This window comes from Ranitomeya variabilis, chromosome 1 (assembly GCF_051348905.1).
Source record: "Ranitomeya variabilis isolate aRanVar5 chromosome 1, aRanVar5.hap1, whole genome shotgun sequence".
Classification (NCBI taxonomy): domain Eukaryota; kingdom Metazoa; phylum Chordata; class Amphibia; order Anura; family Dendrobatidae; genus Ranitomeya; species Ranitomeya variabilis.
Genome location: NC_135232.1, coordinates 1,025,063,455 through 1,025,089,163, shown reverse-complemented (window position 1 = coordinate 1,025,089,163; position 25,709 = coordinate 1,025,063,455). Strand labels below are relative to the sequence as shown.

At 42.6% G+C, this 25,709-nt stretch overlaps 2 protein-coding genes across 7 annotated transcripts in view; one reads left to right on the top strand and one right to left on the bottom strand.

Annotated features, from left to right (window-relative positions):
* LOC143793022 (caspase-3-like) overlaps nt 1-3,695 on the top strand; it is a 35,966-nt gene extending 32,271 nt beyond the window's left edge. For all 4 annotated transcript variants that reach the window (XM_077279583.1, XM_077279581.1, XM_077279580.1 and 1 more), the window contains 2 exons: nt 336-459; nt 3,106-3,695. In XM_077279583.1, the coding sequence (XP_077135698.1) occupies nt 336-459; nt 3,106-3,326 (345 nt within the window). In that variant the 3' untranslated portion in view covers nt 3,327-3,695. The remainder of the gene's footprint in view (nt 1-335; nt 460-3,105) is intronic.
* A 757-nt stretch (nt 3,696-4,452) lies between these two features.
* PRIMPOL (primase and DNA directed polymerase) overlaps nt 4,453-25,709 on the bottom strand; it is a 93,025-nt gene continuing 71,768 nt past the window's right edge. For 2 of the 3 annotated variants that reach the window (XM_077279577.1, XM_077279579.1), the window contains 2 exons: nt 7,151-7,197; nt 6,209-6,606 (listed from right to left, as the gene is read on the bottom strand). In XM_077279577.1, coding sequence (XP_077135692.1) covers nt 6,343-6,606; nt 7,151-7,197 — 311 coding nt within the window. In that variant the 3' untranslated portion in view covers nt 6,209-6,342. Of the gene's footprint in view, nt 6,607-7,150; nt 7,198-25,709 lie in introns of all 3 variants that reach the window. The other variant, XM_077279578.1, reaches the window with a different exon arrangement.

The following is a 25,709-nucleotide window of genomic DNA, read 5'->3' as shown; positions in this document are numbered from 1 at the left end:
CACATACTCGTGTAAAATAGTTAAATTTACATCCAAACTATAGTAATTTTTTTTAACATTTCAAGAGAATTTTGTCCAAAATTACATAGAAACTCCAAAAACGTTTGAAAAAAAACAAAAAACCTTGGGAAAACCTTGGATTTGGGAAAAAAAACTAATTTGGAGCAGAATATAGTTGGTTGGTATTACAATTTTGCACACTATCACCAATTAAATTGTGTTACCTTGTCGGTGATAAACTTACTATACTACAATGTTACATTTGAGACATACACCTAATAGAATACATTTGTTTTCATGTTTTGTTAAAATAAATGCTATTTTCAATAAATCAGGCTTGTAGAGGGGAAGAATGGGATTTTGGAACACACACAGATGGAATATCTGACACTGTCCACAGGTTATCTCCACAAATTCTAAGAGAGGAAGATATGTTATATGCATATTCCACACCGCCAGGTAAGACATATTGGTATGCCAATGTCTGCAATTTGCCACATGCGTAAATTTGCTATTCCATGAAGTATAGGTCCACTATAACAGTGTATATATTTTTTTACCCCTTCTCTTACTCTTTTACTTCAATTTTTATCAGGAAACTGTCATCATAAAATTACCTATCGGATTTTTGTAAATTAGATCTTTTTTTTTTTTAAATAAAAAAAAAAAAATCTTGCAGTTTTGACTGAACTCCACTGACCAATGAGTCAAATAGCAATTAGACAAAATTTGAAAAATTTGGCAAGTCCAAACAGAAGTAGATGAAAGTAAAAGGTCTTTATTGAAAATCCATAAAACCATGAACTAGTTCAGGTAATGCAGCTCTGGCAAAAATTAAGAGACCACCACATCAAAACCCTGTTATGGGCAGCCCAATCTCTAGACCTGAACCCCATTGAAAACCTCTGGAATGTAATCAGGAGGATGATGGATAGTCACAAGCCATCAAACAAAGAAGAACTGCTTAAGCTTTTGTGCCAGAAGCAGTGTGAAAGACTGGTGGAAAGCATGCCAAGACACATGAAAGTTGTGATTAACAATCATGGTTATTCCACAAAATATTGATTTCTGAACTCTTCCTGAGTTAAAACATTAGTATTGTTGTTTCTAAATGATTATGAACTTGTGTTATTTGCATTATTTCAGGTCTGAAAGCACTGTTTTTTGTTTTAAATTTTGACCATTTTTCTTTGTCAGAAAAAAATACAAAAGAAGTTTATAGAATAAAAGAACAATTTACATTTCACTCAAAAATATACCTATATAGAGAAAAATCAGACAAACTGAACATTTTACAGTGGTCTCTTAACCCCTTTCTGACCTCGGACGGGATAGTACGTCCAAGGTCAAAACCCCCGCTTTGATGCGCGCTCCGGCAGTGAGCCCGCATCAAAGCCAGGACATGTCATCTGTTTTGTAAAGCTGACATGTGCGCGCAATAGCAGCTGGTGGAATCGCGATCCACCCGCCGCTATTAACTAGTTAAATGTCACTGTCAAACGCTGACAGCAGCATTTAACTAGCGCTTCCGGCCATCGGGCCGGAAATGAGCTCATCGCTGACCCCCGTCAAGTGATTGAGGGTCAGCGATGCGTCGGCATGACAACCAGAGGTCTATTGAAGACCTCTATGGTTGTTGATGTCGGATTGCTGTGAGTGCCACCCTGTGGTCGGCGCTCATAGCAATGCTGTAATTCTACTACATAGGAGCGATCTGAGCATTTCTCCCATGTAGCAGAGACGATCAGGCTATGCCAGCTTTTAGCATCCCATGGAGGCTATTGAAGCATGGCAAAAGTAAAAAAAATAGTTTTAAAAAATATGAAAACAATAAAAAAATATAAGTTTAAATCACCCCTCTTTCGCCCAATTAAAAATAAAATAAAAAAAACAAATATGACCTCAGCTTTTTTTCAGTTTTCGTAACCTAAGATCCCTGAACCTATTCTTATACTTACCTGCCGGCATCTTCCCCTTCTATTGCCACCACTCCAGTCAGTGTCAGCAGACTTGCGAGTTCAATGCTAGAAACTTGAGCGAGTCTTTCGCATCAATTCCCGGCACTGCCGCCGGCACTCGGGACCGGAGCGTGTGGCTGCATGTATTTCTATGCAGCCACACGCTCCAGTCCCGAGTGCCGGCAGCAGTGCCAGGACTTGATGAGAGAGACTCACGCAAGTTTTTCACATTGAACTCGCAAGTGTGACCCTGGCCTTACCGTATCACTCTTTTTCCTGGAGCGAGCTGGAGGATACAATTTTAATACAAGTCTATGAGAACTTTGTTCTAATGCTCATAGACTTGCATTGATCGCTTATGGCGTAAATTCTGACTTCCAGCCAGTCAGAAGTTTCAGTCAAAAAGATGGCACCGGAGCCGGCCGGAGCATCGCCAAAAAAGGTGAAGACACCGGAGGGTGAATATAAGACCGGGGGGCTGTGGTTAGCTTAACGTTTTCACAAACAAAGCTCATAATACACAAAACTGCTTTGAAAAAACTTGACTTGGTTAAAAAAAAAAAAGTCACAAAAATGTTGCATGGAAATACAATGGCCTGGTAAATAATCAGAATCTCTAATTGCTGGGGTATGACTTGAACCCTTTTATCTGCATCATTTGAAAAGCATTAATACAGTGCATTTTCTATGAGGTCAACACACATGCACAAATCGGGGTTCCCGTACTTGTTCATGCAGTCCTTGCTCATGTACAGAATATAATAACGCTACCTTAGTATCAGAGCATCACTCATCATCTACTATTCTACTGGATGCTTTGGTGATTGTTTCAAATCTGTTTCACAATAATTAAAGAGGTAATGTGGCTCTGCTCACTTCCACAATAAGTGGTGAGCCAGGCTGGTTTAATCACATCGACAGCTATCTGGTGGGTCCAGTTTTCTGCGCCTGTACAGTTCATTAGAATAAGACCCTGCACAATATCTGCCTCAAAGCACACACCAGACAACAGACAGCTGCAGACGTGACCTCACTGGTCAGGCTCATGTGCCAATATGGAAGTGAGCAGAGCCAAGTACCCCTTCAACATGGAAGTACTATGATTTCTAATTTAATAACACAATCTTTGCAATTATTTTTTCTCTAGGGTATTTTGCCTGGAGAAACTCTGTTAATGGTTCCTGGTTCATTCAATCTCTGTGTAAGTTGCTGCAAGAACATGGAAACAGAATGGAGTTACTGCAGATTCTGACCCGCACAAACCATATGGTGGCATTAGATTATGAATCTAGCAAGGGTGGGAAGGAAATACCTTGCATTGTCTCACTGCTGACAAAAGAACTGTATCTAATACCTCATTTGATATAATACTACGTCTACACAGACGATCACAGAAGGTACCCCTCAGTGACCATTAATACGTCTTTCACCCCCGACGGGTGACCATCCAGCCGCTATGAGCTGTACTCCATAGCAGACAACTTGCATCAGCCATGATCAGTGTTGCTACAGACTATAGCCATTTAACCCCTTAAATGCTGCTGTCAATGACTACAGTATGAGTGTGGCTTCTCCCTCTTTAACCCCATCAGCACCCTGAGATCTTGATTGCGTGGTCCTGATGTTTGCCATGGCAATTTATGGCCAAATAGCGGCCTTAGAATCTGCTGGCTATAACAGCCTGTTCAGAAGTTATCAGCATTTAGATGGTAAAAATAAATTTATTCATTTCTGTCATGTCTTTTGCATTAATTTCTGAAAAGCAACTGAAGGGTTAATAAACTACCTAAAAGCAATTTTGAATATGTGCCTGTGCAGGCAGTGCGGCCACCCACCTTTGGAATCCCAGCTCCGCACTATGTTATGCAGAGTGCGGGGCTGGGATTCCCAAGCAGGGCGGCCGCACAGGCGCAGTCTGCAAGCCTGGCTGTGACGTCAGATGGCCAGAGCTCACTGCGCCTGCGCAGCACAGTAGTACACAGCGCAGGCGCCGGTTTTGAAGCGTAAACAGCGCTGAGGGGGCGGTGCCGAAAGCCACTGGATTGGAGTGACGGCAGAGTAGCGGTTGAAGCTGGGGAGTGAGGACCCGCCTCCCTGTCTAAAGACAGGTATTTTGACTAAGTTTAAAAACGCTTTATTTTCGGAATACTTGAACCAAAACTAAAAGAGCCACCTTGTTAGAATGCAGCATTACTGCTGCACAAGGTGGCTCTTTTAGTTTATAACGGCTGAAGGGGGGTGACAGTGGCTCTTTAAACCTTCTAAAATGCTAACAAAAAACAGCTTTTTAGAAATGGTGCTGATATAAAGCAGACATGTGGGAAATGTTATTTATTAATGTTTTTTTTGTGTGGTATAGACCATAGAATATCAGGTGCACCACTATAATGAGAATATCCAAGATATATTAATCAATCACTCAGGGTGCTACAAAAATGCATAGAAATAACATGACAACAGAAGGAAAGAAAGGGAAAAGCCTATGCATAAATATGTGCACACCTTTTATATGAAAAAAATGCAAACTTTTATTATAACAAAGACACACCAACCAATTTAAAATCAATTAAAATATGATGTACACACTCTTCCCCCTGGAAAGACATACGAACCCGATAAGGTCCAGTATCATACTATTAGTTCACAAGAACATTAAATTATAGCCCCTAGATAATTGACATGAAGATGACAATGACACAAAAACACTATGGCACACAGATATATATGAACATAACATAAGTTCTCATAATAATAAAGGCAAAAATTGGGCGTCCCCAAAATTGTCTTAAATGATTGCACCAAAAGAAAAATGTGCGGCTCCGAATTATAAAGAGCGAATATATATATATATATGTGTGTATGTGAGCCGCTATTAGGGTATGTGTCCACGATCAGGATGGCCGGCGGTATCGTCGGAGCGGCAAACCCGCTCGGCGCCAAGCCCCGCCCCCTTCTGGGACGCGATGATGCCGGATGTGTTCATTGTACACATCCGGGATCATCGCACCCCTCGCATAGGGCCCTGTGTTATTCCTTGCGGCGCCGCAGCGTCGCCGCAAGGAACACGGACATGCTGCGATCTGAAAAGATGCGCAGCATGTCCGGAGTCGCAGGGCCGCCGCGTGTGTGTTTCCACGCATAGTGGACACAGGATTTCAAAAAATCCCCTCCACTATGCTGGAACATCTGGACGCTGCGTGTTTGACGCTGCGGCCCCACGCAGCGTCAAACACGCAGCGTTTCCTGACCGTGGACACGTACCCTTAGAGAGTAAAGATTGCAGTCCAAAACTGCACCATAGTAATGAGAATAAGGTTAAACCTGCAGAGACCATATTGGACTCCCTTTTTCCTGGTCTCTGCAGGTTTCGATCGTACGGCAATCACTTATCTTGACCTGTACATATTCCTTACCTTGTATGAAGGTTCCACTGGATTGCACAATACATTTCATACTAATATTTATTTTGAAGCATACCTTCACTTAAAGGGGATGCCCAGACACAATAAAAAGTTCACTGATAGGGCTTGGAGCTTACTGGTGGAACAGTCTCATTTTGCCAGCGCAAGTGCTGATGAAGAAGCAGCCTGTGCTTCACCTAGGCGAGAGCTGGTAGGAGAGGATCACTTAGCTTGCCATTGCATACAGCTCCAATTAGCCAATGAACTTTTTATTTAAATCGACCAAAGACTAAAAGGGAGTCTATCAGCACAAACTCACTCTTCAAACCAAGTAAATGGGATGGCCAAACAGTTCAGTAAACCTTTCCACCTACTTATTGACAGAAATAAAATAGATGGAAAACAAGAAGGTGGGAAGGTGCACTTAAATGTTTTGCCACACCTAGGGTGCACCTGGTTTGAACAGTCATTCTGTGCTGGCAGACTCCCGCTACGCATGGTTAATCTGACAGGAAGTATAGAGAAACACTACACCATGTCGGGAGGTAGATTTGTGAATGCAACAAAGTCCTATTCTTAGTTATAGGATCCATGTATGGTCAACTTGTGAAAAGTTTTGTGTAGAAAATAATATTCAATTGTAGCAGTGCGTTCCGCATATTACAACTTCCGTATATTACAACTTTCTGGAACATAACGGTGCACCTTTACAACAAGGTCTCATTGTTATACTATATTTGCACAATACCCTAGGCTATATAGAAATATTTTCCATCTGTAAAAATATACTTTGTATATTTAAAAAAAAACAACAACATTTTTCTTGAGTTGTACGTACATAACCATAGCCAGCCAGTTTCATAGTGCATTTCAACGAAGTATATAAAAATTGTGATTGGCAGAAAATACTTCTCAGTTATGATACTATCCTGCACCTCACTATTTCCAAGATCCATCTATGCAACACCCCAAAAAATAGTTGGTCATGTTTTGTCAAATGTGCAATGTGCATCGACTGCTTGTAATAAAAGTTCATCTGGTATATCGGTCTCCTCCACACTCCAGTTTTCCAGGCTACGATCTGCCGCATCCACTAGTTCTGCATCTTCAGCAGCCTCTACAATTGCGGCATCATCAATGCAACATTCCCAGGATTTGCCTACAGCCGGCTCCTCTACAAGTAGGAGATCTTGTTTGATTTCTGTAATGTTACCATTTTCATCCCAAGTAAGAGAGCAGCCTTCTTCCTGTCAGACATGTTTTGTGTTATATTCGAATATACAGCATTTCAGTTCATTTCTCTATTATATTGTATAACAAAAGAACCATATTTCTCTAAATATACACACAGCTACTCAAGAAAACACCGGACACAAAAGTAAAGAGCTATCCACTTTAGCAAAATTATTAAAGATGCCCCGATACTCTAGTGACACTCATGCTTTGCTGAAAACTATCTACAAAGTAAATGTCTTTTCTGTGAAGAAAAAAAGCATTTTTCAAGACTTCTTCCCAAAATACAGTACAGACCAAAAGTTTGGACACACCTTCTCATTTAAAGATTTTTCTGTATTTTCATGACTATGAAAATTGTACATTCACACTGAAGGCATCAAAACTATGAATTAACACATGTGGAATTATATACTTAACAAAAAAGTGTGAAACAATTGAAAATATGTCTTACATTCTAGGTTCTTCAAAGTAGCCACCTTTTGCTTTGATGACTGCTTAAGAGATTATTTTTCTAGGGATGAAAAGGTAATTAAGAAGACAGTATATAATACTAACCTCATTAAGTATATATGGAAGACACACTTCCTGAGGCAGAGGAAAAACTGCAAAGAAAAGGAACTAAAATCATACAAAACGTAATGAATTTGAAAGTGCAAGAAAAGCATATATGAATAGCCATTCAGGTGAGAAACTCAGACCAGGGGCTGTATGTGCAGTATAAGTGATGTCCCAAAATCAACATTTCTTGTCTATCCACAGAATCTATTTATATAATTGCCTTGTAATGTTTTCATTTCCTGTTCTGTCCAGATGTCACCGTATTCCAAAATTCCAAGAGAAGGAAGTTCACCGACCGCCATATTCGGACACCCAATATGGAAACTGCTGCTAGTACCAACCTTATTGCGCGGTACCACCAGCAGAACACCGTCGCAGCACACACACACACACACACACTCTATACGCCATACGCAACACACACACACACACTCACGCAGCCTCTTGCGCGGTACCACCAGCGGAACACCGTCGCGAACATGCTGCCGCCAGGATCAGCTGAATGATTCACTGACTGCTGTCATGTTTGTACAGGAGGAGCGAATGCGCAGTTTCAATGTGACTGCCGCTATCTGTCTGCACAAAGATGGCGGCGGTCTGAATTACGCGCAGGTGCAGTGAATCATTTGGCTGATTCCGGCGGCAGATGCGCGACGTGTCTACAGGCAGAGGAAGCCGGTCACATTAAAGGGGTTTTCCCACGAACGAAAGTTCATTTTAAAAATTGACTGTGTCTGACCATGTACGAAGCATACCACATCTCCTGGGCAGGGGAGGAAGCAAAAGATAATACTGACATTACAGCAGGGGATCACAGTGGATTCATTTTGTCAGGTAAAATATTTCACTGACTGTTTTTAAAAAATATTTTACCTCACAAAATGTATTCTCTGCGATCTCCTGCTGTAATGTTAGTATTGTCTTTTGTTTCCTCCCCTGCCCAGGAGCTGTGGTATGTTCGGTACACGGTCAGACACAGACAATTTTTAAAATTAACTTTTATTCGTGGGAAAACCCCTTTAAAAAGCAAATATCAACACCAACATGGCTCCTCCTAAAAAGTATGACAATGAAAGGAAAGCAGCAAAGGCACAACGTTGAAGACCACAAAGGGCAAATGAGACTCTTGAAGAGCAACAGCATTGCTGGGACAAAAACAATGCATATAAGCGTAGGCGTCAAGCACATGAGTCCCCTGATGCAAAAGTCATTAGATTATCACAGGATGCCATTAGGCAACAACAGCGCCGCATGCCTGCCCCCATCGTGACATTACCGCCCTCCTGATGTGATAGCATTGGGCCTCCATCTAGTAGGTAAATAAGTGACTGAACATGGGGGAGAAAGAGTCCTACTGATCAAAAGAATGGAGTCCTGTGTTCCAGGGGCAGACACAGAGCAAAGGACCCCTGTGCAAGAATTGTGTATGGCCCCCTCTTATTAAAGGGGTCTTCCATTTTTCCATTTTCATTTTTTTGTGCTCAACTGCTTGCACTAGGGAAAAAATAATGAGGTTACTCATTTTCGCCTGGTCCAGTGATATTTCTCTGCTACTGCTCCATTTCTGTTTACAGGTTGCACATGTGACCACTTTAGCCAGAGGGCTCAGCAACTTGTCCCATCTACTGTGGCATGACTGCTGAGCTCAATGATTAGCTCCAATAATCAAATGTTTTAGACATTACAAAACGGCTGCAGCCTGAAATCAAAGACAAGTGCAGTAGCAAAGAGGAATTGCTGGCTCCAAGTTGGATGAGTATCCCTGATTTTATTTTTCCGTAGTGTAAGCTTTAGGGCATTAAAACAGGACACCCCTTTATGTAACATTATTTGACATAAAAAAAGTCATAATTATAAAGTGCACTTCACACACATTACATCAGTACAGTGCACACATTCTTATATGTTACACGAGCACAGCACACACAACTCATAACGAGCACATTTCATACACATTATTATTATTATGTATTGTTATAGTGCCATTTATTCCATAGCGCTTTACATGTAAGGAGGGGTATACATAAAAACAAGTACAATAATCTTAAGCAATACAAGTCATAACTGGTACAGGAGGAGAGAGGACCCTGCCCGCGAAGGCTCACAATCTACAAGGGATGGGTGAGAATACAGTAGGCGAGGGTAGAGCTGGTCATGCAGCGGTTTGGTCGATTGGTGGTTACTGCAGGTTGTAGGCTTGTTGGAAGAGGTGGGTCTTCAGGTTCTTTTTTGAAGGTTTCGATGGTAGGCGAGAGTCTGATGTGTTGTGGTAGAGGGTTCCAGAGTAGAGGTGATACGCGAGAGAAATCTTGTATACGATTGTGGGAAGAGGAGAGAAGAGGGGAGTAGAGAAGGAGATCTTGTGAGGATCGGAGGTTGCGTGTAGGTAAGTACCGGGAGACGAGGTCACAGATGTATGGAGGAGACAGGTTGTGGATGGCTTTGTATGTCATGGTTAGGGTTTTGTACTGGAGTCTCTGGGCAATGGGGAGCCAGTGAAGGGATTGACAGAGGGGAGAAGCTGGGGAATAGCGGGGGGACAGGTGGATTAGTCGGGCAGCAGAGTTAAGAATAGATTGGAGGGGTGCGAGAGTGTTCGAGGGGAGGCCACAGAGCGGGAGGTTGCAGTAGTCAAGGCGAGAGATTTTGCAGATTCTTGGTTGAGGAATTAACGCATTCGTGAAATATTTTTGAGTTGAAGTCGGCAGGAAGTGGAAAGGGCTTGGATATGTGGTTTGAAGGAGAGATCAGCGTCAAGGAATACCCCGAGGCAGCGAGCTTGTGGGACTGGGGAGAGTGGGCAGCCATTTACTGTAATGGATAGGTTCGTTGGGGGGGGGGGGGGGGGGTCACGTGAGATGGGGGAAAGATGATGAATTCTGTTTTGTCCATGTTAAGTTTCAGAAATCTAGCGGAGAAGAAGGATGAAATAGTGGACAGACATTGAGGGATTCTGGTTAGTAGGGAGGTGATATCTGGTCCAGAGATGTAGATCTGTGTGTCATCAGCATAGAGATGATACTGAAAGCCATGAGATTCTATGAGCTGTCCCAGGCCAAAGATGTAAATGGAGAAGAGCAGGGGCCCTAGGACTGAACCTTGTGGGACTCCGACAGATATATATCTGTGAGAGGGAGGAGGGATTCAGAGAACGAGTGTAGGTCAAGGTGTTTAAGTTTTCTGCGAGGGTGTGAAAGTTTGTGGGGTGGGGATTGTAGACAAGGAGTGGAGAGGGAAGAGAATGTGAGAAGGTTGTGGTCAGAGAGAGGAAGAGGTGAGTTAGAGAGGTTAGATAGGGAGCAGAGGCGGGTGAAGATGAGGTCCAGTGTGTGGCCATCTTTGTGGGTGGCTGTAGAAGACCATTGAGTGAGGCCGAAGGAGGAAGTGAGAGATAGAAGTTTAGTGGCAGCTGAGAGGGAAGTGTCAATGGGGATGTTGAAGTCGCCCATGATGATAGTAGGGATGTCCGCAGAAAGGAAATGAAGTAGCCAGGTGGTGAAGTGGTCAAAGAAGGTGGTGGCTGGCCCTGGGGGGCGGTAGATGACAGCCAGTTGGAGGGGGAGTAGATGCGCACAGAGTGCACCTCAAAGGAAGGGAGGGTAACAGAGGGTGGCAGTGGGATTGGGGTGAAGGACCAGGTATCTGACAGGAGAAAACCAACATCCCACATCACACAAGCACAGTGCACACATCACACGAGTGCAGCATACAAATTACACTAGCGCAACGCATACATCACACGAGCGCTGAGCACACATCACATGAACGCAGAGCACACAATGGACACATACATCAAACAAGTACAAACACATACAACATGTGCACAATAATTACTGCACAAACTACATCATAAAAAGTCAGTCACAATGTTAAGAATATTTGTCACAGGCACACACACACCATGTACGGTGGGGAAAATTAGTATTTGATACACTTCCGATTTTGCAAGCTTTCCCACCTACAAAGAATGGAGAGGTCTGTAATTTTTATTGTAGGTACACTTCAACTGTGGGATACAGAATCTGATAATTAAAAATAGAAAATCACATTGTACGATTTTTACATAATTAAATTGCATTTTATTGCATGAAAAATATTTGATCACCTACTAACCAGCAAGAATTCTGACTCTCACAGACCTATTAGTTTTTGATACACTGTGATATTGTATCTAATATTTATTTTTCCCCACTGTATGCAGGCACAAACATATCAGATATACAAGTACATACTATATATACACAGTATAGCCAGGCACATATACATATTACACACACATACCATATATTAGTCAGATGCACACATTTACACATGGGTGCATATACTCACACACAGGCACACATGTACACAGGCACACATACTATATATAGAGTAATATGTTTGCCTCTTTGTATGTGGACACACAGGCATACACAAACACATATATACTGTAGAAGCAGCACAGCACACTACCTCTCTGTTTCCTCATAAATTGCAGAAGACCCCTGGACTTTATGCCCTGTGTGGCCAGAAGCAGTGGACTGTATGTGGTACTGGAGGAACTCCATCTTCCTGATGACCCCTCAGCCCTCCTACCCTGCAGGTCAGTTATCATTGGCTGCAGATAATGAAGCCTCTATTCTCTCCTGAGTAGGGAGCTTCAGCCATCTTCCCTACCCCCGCGCTCTCACTCAGGGTAGGAGAGGAGCTTAATGGAGAGCTGTAGGGGAGCTTTTCTGACTGGTTCCGGGCCCATCGGGATCTTCAGCAGCTTCCGGTGAGCCAGTCAAAGCCCCCCTCCCCCTGGGCCCTGATGCAAGTGCACCTGCTATGTGTCCACTCCTGCTATGTTCCAGATATGAATGAAGTGACAATCAAACCTAAGAAGTCAGAAATGAAGCACTTTGCTGACTCAGTCAGTCCAATACTTTGTATAACGCAGCACTTGCCCATACATAAATGCTTCTCACTAAATTAGAATATCATCAAAAAGTTAATTTATTTCAGTTCTTCAATGAAACTCGTATATTATATAGAGTCACTACAAACAGAGATATTTCAAGATTATGGTTTACAGCCAAAGAAAACCCAAAGTCATTATCTCAGTAAATTAGAATAATTAACAAAAAATAACTGCAAAGACTTCCTTAGCGTTTAAAAAGGGCCCTTAGTCTGTTTCAGTAGGCTCCACAATCATGGGGAAGACTGCTGACTTGTCAGATGTCCAAAAGGTAGCCATTGACACATTCCACACGGAGGGTAAGCCACAAAGGGTCATTGCACTAGAAGCTGACTGTTCACAGAGTGCTGTATCCAAGCATATTAATGGAAAGTTGAGTGGAAAGAAAAAGTGTGGCAGAAAAAAGTGTACAAGCAACCAGGATAACCGCAGCCTTGAAATGATTGTTAAGAAAAGGCCATTAAAAAATTTGGGGGAAGATTCACAAGGAGTGGACTGCTGCTGGAGTTATTGCTTCAAGAGCCACCACTCACAGACATATCCAGGACATGGGCTACAAGTGTCGCATTTCTTGTGTCAAGCCACTCATGACCAGTAGAGGAAAGTTTAACTGTGAGCACTACTAGAGAAGGGGTGCTAAGAACAGGTTGTCTCAAGCGGTGGATGCCGCATCGGGGAGCACTACAGCTCCAGGTATTTCCCTATCTGCTCATAGCAGGTTTGCCTACAACAACCACGCTGAACTTATCTTAATATATGATCATGCAGCGATTAAATTCCCGTTACCGGCTTTATTAAACAACTTCCTGTAACTGATGAAGGTCACAATTGACCGAAACGGTTTCCTGTATTTACTACAATAAATTTTTCCTGCTGCATCTTACCTAAAGTTGAGTGCTAGGTCTCTTACTATTTACTCATGAACAGTAGACACCGCCAGAAGCGTCTTAGGCCTCTTTCACACTTCCGTCTTTGAGCTCCCGTCGAAATCCATAGATTTTTTTTAAAAACAGGATCCAGCAAATTTTTCTGCTGGATCCTGTTTTTTCCCATAGACTTGTATTTGCGACGGATTGTGACGGATGGCCATCCGTTTCATCCGTCGTGCACTGGATCCGTCGGAGAATTGCTGTCCGTCGGGCGGAGAAAACGTTCAGAGGAACGTTTTTTCTGCACGTCGGAAAATCGCTCAGCGGCTATCAAAGCATCCTGGGCTTCCATAACACCTCAGCAGTGCCACAGGCTGATCGCCTCCATGCCACGCCGCATTGATGCAGTAATTGATGCAGAAGGAGCCCCGACCAAGTATTGAGTGCATTTACTGAACATACATTTCAGTAGGACAATATTTTGGATTTTAAAATCATATTTCAAGCTGGTGTTATAAAGTATTCTAATTTACTGAGATAATGACTTTTGGGTTTTCATTGGCTGTAAGCCATAATCATCAACATTAACAGAAATAAACACGTGAAAAAGATCACTCTGCAGTGACTCTATATGAGTTTCACCTTTTGTATTGAACAACTGAAATAAATTAACTTTTTCATGATATTCCAATTTAGTGAGAAGCACTTGTACGGTGCAACTCTACTATAAAAACAGTTGAAAAATGAGACCCTGCTCTCATGAGTCGTGGGATAACAATACTGTGATTTTATTTTGGTAACAGTATATTATGCACACATTTAATGAGCTTTTGTTTGCAAAATATACCGTATATACTCAAGTATAAGCTGACCCGAGTATAAGCCGACCCCCCTAATTTTGCCACAAAAACTGGGAAAACTTAATGACTCGAGTATAAGCTTAGGGTGGAAAATGCAGCAGCTACTGGTAAATTTCAAAAAAAAAATAGATACCAATAAAAGTAAGATTACTTGAGACATCAGTAGTTTAAGTGTTTTTGAATATCCATATTGAATCAGGAGCCCCATATAATGCTCCATACCGTTCATGATGGGCCCATAAGATGCTCCATACAAAATACGCCCCATATAATGCTCCAAAAAGTTTATGATGGGCTCCATAAGATGGTCCATATTAAAATATGCCCCATATAATGCTGCACAAATGTTGATTATAACCCCATAAGATGCTCCATACAGACATTTGCCCCATACAATGCTGCACAAATGCTGATTATGGCCCCATAAGATGCTCCATAGACACATTTGCCCCGTATAATGCTCCACAAATGCGGATTATGGCCCCATAAGATGCTCAATAGAGATATTTGCTCCACATAATGCTGCACATGGCCCCATACAGATATTTGCTCCATATAATGCTGCACATGGCCCCATAAGATGCTCCATACAGATATTTGCCCCATATGCTGTTGCTGCGATTAAAAAAATAAAAAATTACATACTCACCTCTCAGGCCCCCGGCACTTGCTATATTCACCTGCTCCCCGTTCCAGCGCCGATCGCCGCTGTGTCTTCCGCGTCCTCTGCACTGACTGTTCAGGCAGAGGGCGGCGCGCACTAATCGCGTCATCTCGCCCTCTGACCTGAGAGTCAGTGCAGAGGATGCGGAAGACAGAGTGGCACCGATGGTGGAAAGAGGAGCAGGTGAATATCGCGCACTGCCCTCGCCATACTCACCTGCTCCTTGGCTTATACTCGAGTATATAATAACCTTTTCACCAACAGAAACAAACCAAAAAAAAGCTAAAACGACAAACAAGTAAGGCTTCCTTTCTGGATCACTTTTCAATTACAGTAATCCTCGCCAGAAAAACAAGCACAATAGGTAAAGGTATAATACCTATTTTTTTCTCTCATTAATTCTCTTAGCATTAAAAACTCAGAGGAATTGTCTGGCCCAAGAACAGTTAAGTCCAGAAATATTTGTAAAATGACAACAGTTTTGACATTTTAGCTGCTTATCAAAACATATTGAAGATACAGTTATATAATCAATGTGGGCTTAGAGTGCAGACTCTCAGCTTTAATTTGAGCGCTTTCACATCATATTTGGAGTAAGGGTTTAGGAATTACAGCTCTTTCACACTTGGACTACCGGACTGGTCACCCCCCTTAGAACTACCGAATGGAATCATTTTGACTCCTGGCTTGTTTTATTTTATTTTGAGAGTTTCTTGCTCCTGCTATTGTTGTAACTTTAATTTTATCATTTTTGTTCATTATTACTATATTACATTTATGGTTTTTAATAATAATTATATTTTTTCTTATGTGTTTTTATTGCGAGATCCGACAGTAGTGCTGTGGAATTTTTTTCTGATTTTCATATTTTTCTACAGGAAATAATCAAAGAAGTAAAATAATAATAATAGACGTTTTACAATAATTTATTATTAATTTTGTAAGATCAAATGCATACACATGTTGAAAATTAAACTACACATAAGAGAAGATGGTTACATAATCCAGTGTTAGTTAGACTAGTTATATTTTGCTTGTTAGACTAGCAAAATATAGTAGGGAGTCAAAATGACTCCCTTTGGTAATTAAAAGGTAAATTTTCAAAAATGATTTATTGTCACAAAATTTTGTTTCGCATTCTAAATGAGTAAAAGTCACCGAGTCTCAAGCCGGAATTTGGAAAAATGTAGTCACAGAAGAGACATAAAAATTGCGAGGAGTCAAAATTACTCCATTGGTATTTCTATGTAGCTGCCTCTTTTAAAAGGATGAAAACTGATGGGACAATTATCTCAAAAGTAATTTAATCGGCTGCATGGCTTTTTCCGCCATTAATGCATCATCAATTAAGCAGGTAAAAGGTCTGGAGCTGATTCTAGGTGAGGTATTTCCATTTGGAAGCTGTTGCTGCACATCCAACAACATGTGGTTAACCCCTTTGCGACATCGGGAATAAATGTACGCCGATGCCGGACTCCCTCCCTTTGATGTGGGCTCCGGCGGTGAGCTGATATGTGCCTAGAACAGCCGCGGGTCGAATCGCAATCCACCCGCGGCTATTAACCCGTTAAATGCCGTCAACTCTGACTGTGGCATTTAACATGCGCTTCCGGCAATCGCGCCGGAAATCTGCCCACCGGTAACCCACGTCACGTGATCGCGGGTCACCAGTGGGTTGACATGACAACCAGAGGTCTCCTGCAGACCTCTATGGTTGTCACTGCCGAACTGCTATAAGTGCCGCCTGGTGTTTGGCGCTCATAGCAAGTGAGTAATTCTGCTACATACAGGCAATCTGATTATCGCCTGTATGTAGCAGAGCCGATCGCATTATGACAGCTTATAGTCTCCCATGGAGACTATTAAAGCATGCAAAAAGTAAAAAAAAAAAAAGTTTTTTAAAAATATTAAAAAAAAAAATTATAAAGGTTCAAATCACCCTCCTTTCGCCCCATTCAAAATAAAACAGTTTAAAAAAAATCAAACATGGGGGCGTGGCCAGCAGCTGAGGAGACAAGACGTGTTCTCCCTGAGCTCCGTGGATGGTAGCTGCAATCCAACAAATTTATGGCTTCTTAGTGCCCATCTACACTAATATAAGGCATCATCCATTTGCTCTAGAGCCCCTGTGCCAATATATGAGCACCCAGGGCGCAAATTATAACTTTGAACCTGAGGGCGAACTGAGGCCTACAGAAAAACTTCAAGCCTTATGGATGCGTTCCCGCCTTTGGATTAAGAGGCCGCTCCAGCTTTTCCCTGTCCTTCAGTGTGGTGGAAGCCGATTGAGACCCTATCCCCTTCATCGGGACACCTCGGACCCCGGTGGCCCCTCTGGGCTGAGTCCGAAGCTGAAGAGGGAGGACAGCCGTGGCACAAGAATCGGCCGCGGTTCTATCGGCGGTGCTTCTAACCACAGACGCGGGTGGCTTTACGGCAGACGCGCCCCTGACAGGAGCCAGGCGCACCGACAAGAGACCCTGCAGCACTTCCTAAATGCTGATTCTCCCGTGAGGAGGAGAGGACGCTGTTCAGAGGAGACGCCTGGAGCTTCTGCCCTGCCGGTAAGCGAGGCGGCCCCACGGAGGTAACGCTGCTGATCGCCGCTCGTGTCCCCCGGCCCCGGCTCATTACTTACCTGTACCTGCCCGGATCTGGTCCGAGGTCGCAGGGGGACTCTGCCGCTGTGGACTGCGGTCTCTTGCGTTGCCCACCTTATGCTCCTGGGTGGGGAGGATACGGTGGCTCCCGGGCGGACGTGGTGTAGAGCCGACTGCCTCCCTTGCTGCTGTCCTCGGCGGCTCTTCTGCCCCGTCGGAGGTTCCCGCCTGGGTTCGCTGGAGAGGGGAAACTACAGCGCCGAAGATTCTGGCGCTTAGTCCGGCGCCATCTTAGATCCCATCCTGCTGCTGGAGACCAGGGCATTGTCGGTCTATGGAGTGAGTTGCATTGTTTTCCACTCTGCCATTCTATATCTCCTCATCCTGCAATTTGTCTCCTACTTTTTCCTGCTGCCCCATACCCAACAATAATTAATAATTGACAACTGGAACTATTTACATCTATAAACAGGGGGCATCAGAGGGGTCATTTATTTACACAAGCATTGAAGGTTTTTTCCACAATACCCCTCTTGGTATCTCCTGGACTAACTTCTAACTACTAAGCCTTCTCAGTTAAGCGCCCTCATCATAGTTATTTGAGTCTTAAAACTTGCTCCAGAACTGGTATGGAGTGAGTTTCCACCTAGCTACCATTTTTGATCCTATAGCGACATCTAGTGTCGACTCCCTTGAACTTGTTCTAACTTCATAAAATAAGCTTCAGTGCTTAACAAGACATTATTTTCTTTTCTAGTCCTATGGCGACACCTAGTGTCCATTCTGAATCCCTGCTTTAAATTCACTATAATGGATACATATCATCCTTTGTCCAAGTTGTGATTTCAGCATTTCACGTTATCAAACAATCTCAACATGGTTAAATCACAAAAAGAACGCGGAAATTTAGCAAATAAAGCTATGGCAGAAGAACAGAAAAAAAGTACCCATGGTGCTATTGACTCTTATTTGAGAAAAAAAAATGAAACTTTACAGACCCCCACGAGACGTTCTCTCAAAAAAGCAATTTCTTCTGAAAACATTGAGGAATCAGATCTTAGTGAATTTGACTCTGACAGTGACTCTGCCACAGGGGATATAGCCCCCATTTCCAAGGGTTTTATGAAAAAGCTAATGGCTCAAAACATGAAACCTCTTTTGGAGGAAGTTTCTGGTATACGCTCAGACCTCCAACAACTAGGTCAAAGAGTTGAGTCTCTAGAATCTGCAAACACTGACATGATCGATGCGGTTACTTGTCTACATGAGCAAACTCTTAAACAGCAACAACACCTGAATGTAGTGCTACTGGCAGCTGAAGACCAAGAAAACAGAAGCAGAAGAAAAAATATTCGGATAAGAGGTGTCCCGGAATCTTTCGCTCGAGAAGCCTTAGACAAAGTATCTAAAGAAATTTTTGCTACCCTTCTAGGTCAAGAGAGAGCCTCAACAATCATAATTGAAAGAGTTCACCGTGCTTTAAGGCCCAAACCAAAAACAGATGAACCACCCAGAGATATTATCTGTGGCCTTCTCAGCTATGTGGATACAGCTGCCATCCTATCAAGTGCTAGAGAGCAAGACAAAATTCTCTATGAAAATTCGCAATTACAACTATTTCAAGATTTAGCTCCATCCACTCTGGCAAAAAGAAGAATCCTCAGACCTCTTCTATCTGTCCTAAAAGCTAAAAATCTGACTTATAAATGGCTATTCCCCTTCGGTCTTGCAGTAAGCGTTGCTGGCCGTCAACTTACAATCCGTACCCCAGAAGATCTTCATAAAGCCTGGGAGACTCTGGGCATCGCACCAATTGACCTACCCTCCTGGATGCCAGTTGACTCCAACTGGAGCTTACCCCCGATGAAGAAACCACAGGAGTGGTCTCAAAAGAAAAAACATACCTCTCCTAGAAACAAAAAACAAGATCCCAAGAAACATCCACCATAAAAATATTTCTTTTTTCATCTTTCTATTAAAATATAGGATTGACTCAGTTGTTTATTGTTTGTAAACTGTAGTCGACCTTATCTGCCGTATCAAGTTTTTTATATTGTGCAAAATTCTTCTCTCTTATTATAAGTTCATATTCACAACTTGGACTACCTCGCCTATGTTTGGGTTTCACCCCCCCCCCCCCCCCTGCGTTAGGCGAGCTTTCGATTGTACAAAGTTTGTCACTCATGTTTTTCTTGGTTTTTTTTAGGTACCGGGGCGGGATTGATATCTCTTCAGATCATGACAGACATGAATAGTCAGGTGAGCTCGAGATCCATCACAGTAGCATCTTTTAATGTTAAAGGTCTAAACGCGCCAGCAAAAAGAAACCAAATTTTTACACTATTAAAAAAACAAAAAGCTCAGGTGGCCTTCCTACAAGAGACACACTTCAAAAATGGTAGAGTCCCTAACACTTCCTTTTCCCCTTACCCGATATGGTTTAATAGCTGCAACTCGTCGGCGTCTAAAGGGGTCAGCATAATTCTCAAAAGAGGCCTACCATTCTCACCCAAAGATACATTGAATGACCATGAAGGAAGATACATATTAGTAAAGGGTCACCTGGGCAATACTATGGTTACTTTTGCCAACTTATATGCACCCAATAAACAACAAGCCCAATGGATCTCAAAAACACTAGATGTTCTACAACTTTTTACAGAAGGTCTATTAGTTGTGGGTGGAGATTTTAACTTAACCCTGAATCCTGAGATAGATTCATCAAGTGGTCTCTCCTTTATTTCCCAAAAATCAAGACAAATTTTGCTAAACAAATTATCTACACTACATCTTATAGACCCCTGGCGTTCTATTCATCCCACCACGAAGGACTATACTTTCTTTTCTCCTCCCCATTCGTCCTACCACCGGATTGACCTTCTTTTGATTCAGTCGCGATCTATTAGACTAATTAAATCTGCTAATATAGGCCCAATTACGATTTCTGACCATGCCCCGATCTTCATAGACATCATCATTAATACCTTACCTCGCCCTGCAACAACATGGAGACTAAATGAATCCTTACTAGACAACCCACATAATCTAGAGAAGGTAAAATACACGATCTCACGTTACTTCACAGAAAATGTTACGGAGGGACCACTTACAGCTAACATTTGGGAAGCACACAAGGCAGTACTTAGGGGAGAATTTATATCAATCGGGGCCCATGCTAAGAGACAAAGAGAAAAAGAGATAATGTCACTTTTACAGCAGATCGCAGTCACTGAACGTCTACACAAAAAATCTAATACACAAAATCTACAACAGGATCTAGCCTCCTTACGAGGGAAACTGAAAGACCTACTTAACTTTAAATCTGCAAAGACTTTTATGCAATGTAGATATAGATTTTATGTACACGGAAACAAAAACAGTAAGCTGACCTCTCATCTACTTAAAAAGCAAAAAGAAAATAAATTTATAAGACATATCTACAAAAACCCCAATACGAAGGTAGACAGGTCCGAAGATATTGCTGAGGCGTTCAGATGTTATTATGAATCTCTTTATAATTTAGAGCCACCCGACCCTCTGAAAGATAGTCTAACCGCGATTGATAGGATTCATGAATTCCTGGCCTCGCTGTCTCTCCCAAAAATTCAAACCAAAGACCATGCGGCTCTCCTGTCTCCAATTACCCCCCAAGAAATTAGTGATACGTTAAACATGGCAATAAATAAGACTCCGGGACCAGATGGTTTCCCTGTGTCTTATTACAAAAAAATTCTCGAATCTGCTCCTCCCACATTTGATCTCTCTATTTAACTCTTTCCTCGCAGGAAACCCCCCAGCCAAACAGACTTTAGAGGCACACATTTCAGTTATCCCTAAGGAGGGAAGAGATGGCGGTTTTTGTGAGAATTATTGCCCCATCTCTTTACTAAACTCTGACCTAAAACTTTGGGCAAAAATCCTTTCATCCAGGATCAATACTGTTCTGGAGTACTTAATCCACCCTGATCAAGTGGGCTTTGTCAGAGGAAGGGAGGGGAAAGATAATGCCACAAAAATTCTCTTAGCTATATCACATGCCAGGCGTTGCGGCATCCCGTTGGCTCTGCTCTCAACCGATGCCAAGAAGGCATTCGATAGAGTCAGCTGGCATTATATGGTCTGCACTTTAAGGAAGTTTGACTTCCCCCAACCTCTTATTGATGCCATTATGACACTATACTCACTCCCATCTGCCAGAGTTAGAGTCAACGGCTTGCTTTCGGACTCCTTTGGGATTGGAAATGGAACTAGACAGGGCTGTCCTCTCTCCCCCACCCTTTTTGTGTTGGTTATGGAGACCCTAATACAAAAAATAAGGCAGGAAGAGTTGATCAAGGGATTGATAATAGATCAGACAGAATTCAAGACAGCTGCCTTTGCGGATGATCTACTGATTCTGATCTCAAATCCAAAGATAGCCTTCCCTACTCTTTTGAAACTATTAGACGAATTTGGAGTTATCTCTAACTTTAAGGTCAATATGCAAAAATCGGAAGTCCTCAATATCTCATTATCAGACAGAGTAGTCTCAGAAGTTAAAAAGCTTACCCCCTTTAAATGGCTCACTGAAAAGCTGAAATATTTAGGTATCTTCCTTACTGCAGATCCATGTGCCCTTTTTAAACATAACTTTGAGCCCCTCCTAGACAATATACAAAATCTTCTCGGATCATATGATTTGCCATACCTTTCGTGGATTGGTAGAGTCAATATAATTAAATCCTATATATTACCAAAAATGTTCTACCATATGAGTATGATACCCATACCTCTCCCCAAATCCTTCTTCGTATCAGCTAACAGAATAGCCAATGGTTATGTGTGGAGGGGCAGAAGAGCAAGACTCTCTTTTAAAATCCTTTCCCTTCCAAAGAAGAAGGGTGGACTGGGACTTCCTAGTCTCAAGACCTATTACCAGGCAATACACTTAGCTCGATGGTTGAAGATGACTAAAATGGTAACTGACCGAAAAACTCATAACCTGGAACTTATGTTAATCGGGAGAAAAGCGGAGATTTATCTCTGGACCTCTGCTAACCCCCCGCACGGTACATTGGAGACGATAACCAAAAACACCCTAGATATTAGAAGAGAGCTTATACCGAATAAATGGCCACAATTAGTGTTGAGCGATACCGTCCGATACTTGAAAGTATCGGTATCGGAAAGTATCGGCCGATACCGGCAAAGTATCGGATCCAATCCGATACCGATACCCGATACCAATACAAGTCAATGGGACTCAAGTATCGGACGGTATCCCTGATGGTTCCCAGGGTCTGAAGGAGAGGAAACTCTCCTTCAGGCCCTGGGATCCATATAAATGTGTAAAAGAAAGAATTAAAATAAAAAATATCGTTATACTCACCCTCCGACGCAGCCTGGACCTCAGCGAGGGAACCGGCAGCGTTGTTTGTTTAAAATTCGCGCTTTTACTTGGTTACGTGAAGTCCCGGCTTGTGATTGGTCAGGGCGGCCATGTTGCCGGGACGCGGACCAATCACAGCAAGCCGTGACGAAATTACGTCACGGCTTGCTGTGATTGGTCCGCGTCCCGGCAACATGGCCGCCATTAACCAATCACAAGCCGGGACGTCACGGGAGGCTGGACACGCGCCCATTTTAAAAAGCGCGCGTGTCCAGCCTCCAGTGACGTCCCGGCTTATGATTGGTCACGGCGCCCATGTTGCCGGGACGCGGACCAATCACAGCAAGCCGTGACAAAATTACGTCACGGCTTGCTGTGATTGGTCCGCGTCCCGGCAACATGGCCGCCATTAACCAATCACAAGCCGTGACGTCACGGGAGGCTGGACACGCGCGCTTTTTAAAATGGGCGCGTGTCCAGCCTCCCGTGACGTCCCGGCTTGTGATTGGTTGCGCCGCGGTCAACCAATCACAAGCCGGGAGGCTGGACATGCGCGCATTTTAAAATTTTAAAATGGGCGCGTGTCCAGCCTCCCGGCTTGTGATTGGTTGATCGCGGCGCAACCAATCACAAGCCGGGACGTCACGGGAGGCTGGACACGCGCCCATTTTAAAATGCGCGCGTGTCCAGCCTCCCGTGACGTCACGGCTTGTGATTGGTTGCGTCTCCCATGTGACTGCGACGCAACCAATCACAAAGCCGGGACGTAATTTTAAAATCCTTAAGGACCTGAAATTACGTCACGGCTTGCTGTGATTGGTTGCGTCTCCCATGTGACTGCGACGCAACCAATCACAACGCCGGAACGTAATTTTAAAATCCTGAAGGACCTGAAATTACGTCACGGCTTGCTGTGATTGGTTGCGTGCCGGTCACATGGGCGGCACGCAACCAATCACAAGCCGGGACTCACGTAAAGGAAAGAAAAGCGCGAATTTTAAACAAAGAACGCTGCCGCTTCCCTCGGTAAGGTGCAGGCTGCGTCGGAGAGGTGAGTATAGCAATATTTTTTATTTTAATTCTCTCTTTTACACATTTTTACATTAATGTTGTTTCGATACCGATACCCGATATCACAAAAATATCGGATCTCGGTATCGGAATTCCGATACAGCAAGTATCGGCCGATACCCGATACTTGCAGTATCGGAATGCTCAACACTAGCCACAATGTCTCTTTCTGGATAATATCCCTTTAAGGATTATACCCTGGCTCATAGATCCAAAATACATGGACGTTTTTGACTTATGGGACTCTTTGCCGGACCTCCCGATTTCACAGTTACTCACCAACCAGATCAAATGCGTAGACAAGTGGCCCCATGATGCTAAAAAACGACCCAGAGACTTCATACAATCACACCATGTCCAACGTATAATCTCAAAGTTTACGTCAGAGATCCAGCATGATACAACTTGGTCTTGGCTGGAATTTCTCCTTAGACTCAAACCCATACCCCTTAAATTAATATCTAAATTATATTCGAATCTTATTTCCCCTAAACCTCAATTTGTTCCCTTATATATATCCTCATGGGAAACTGAATTAAACATTTCACTTTCAACTAGAGAGACGGAGCAGGTTTTGGGTCACTCACACGGTTTCTCAAGATGTGTTCTGTTGCAAGAAAACGCATTCAAAATCCTATCCAGATGGTATAAAACCCCGGAAATGCTCTATCACTTAGGCCTCTCTGACTCACCTCTTTGTTGGAGATGTATGAAGTCTAGAGGTTCTTTGATACATATTTTTTGGTCTTGTCCAATTATCTCTAAATTCTGGGAAAATATCTTTGACTATCTGCGTAAAATAGGACTGATAAAAAAGAACCTAACCCCCCAAGAGGTTCTGCTGTCACTCCCCACAAAGTCATACAACCCTAAGAAACATGATCTGCTCCCCCTCCTGATAGCCGCAGCTAAACATTTGATTTCTCTACATTGGCGGCAAACGTCTCCCCCCCACATTAGTGAATGGGTTAAAAAAGTACAAGACATATATAGGATGGAAGAGCTGTCCAGCTGGGATGCACGAACACACGATAAATTTTTTCACACCTGGCTGCCATGGCAGCTTGCCTCTCCAGCTGACCCATAGCTCTTTATCAACCAATTCTGCTGGTCGCATACATTTATGACTGTGGTCTGTGATGGTCTCGAGCTCAATTAATCTGGCCGGTAGGTGGAATGTTTTCGCAAGCATATCTCTGTGTTGGCCCTGATTACTTAATACAAGTTTTGTAGGTCTTTATCTACTCCATTTGCTTGTCTGATTGTCAATTCTAATACTAATTTATGGAGTTCCTCTTCACTGCTTCTTCCCCCCCACCCCTGGTATGCCTAAGTTTTTTCTTATTATTTATGTTGTTTTATTATTGTTGTTTGTTTTATTTACCATTTGACCTACGGGTCTTACTTGAAATACATGGTCTGATATCTGTACTTGTTTAACCTTCAACGGAGCTTACTGTATGCTTACAGAAAACTTTTGGAAGCTCTGGTGTATAATCAAAAACAGGACATTCTTAGATGTTTCCCCATACTCTTAATGCCAACTGTTCCTGCGTGATTTATGTACCATGTATTCTCAATTTTGTTGTTGTATTTTGAAACTCGAAAATAAAAATTGTAAAAAAAAAAAAAAAAAAAATCAAACATACACATATTCAGAATCGCCCGATCTATCAATAAAAAAAAGGTTTTACCTGATCAATAAATGGTGTAGCGAGAAAAAAAGTCAAAACGTCAGAATTACGCTTTTTTTTATCGCCGCAACAAAGTAAAAAAAAAAAGCAAAACAAAAAACAACTGTGGGATTGCACTTTTTTTGCAATTTCACTGCACTTTGAATTTTTTCCTGCTTTCTGGTACACTATATGTTAAAACAAATGGTGTCATTCAAAAAACTCGTCCCGCAAAAAAAATAAGCTCTCACATAGCCATTTTGACAAAAAAATAAAAAAGTTATGGCTCTGGGAAGAAGGGGAGTAAAAAGTGAAAATGCAAAACCAAAAATAAAAAAAAACAAACAAACAAGCAAAAGGCATCCATTACAGAGATAGCAGAAAGGTTAGGAGTGGCCAAATTTAAAAAAAAAAAAAAAAAATGCACAAATGAGATTGGGACCTCAAAAAGGACTGGACGTCCAACAGTGGTGGTTGATCACGGAATCCTTTCCATAGTGAATAAACCCCTT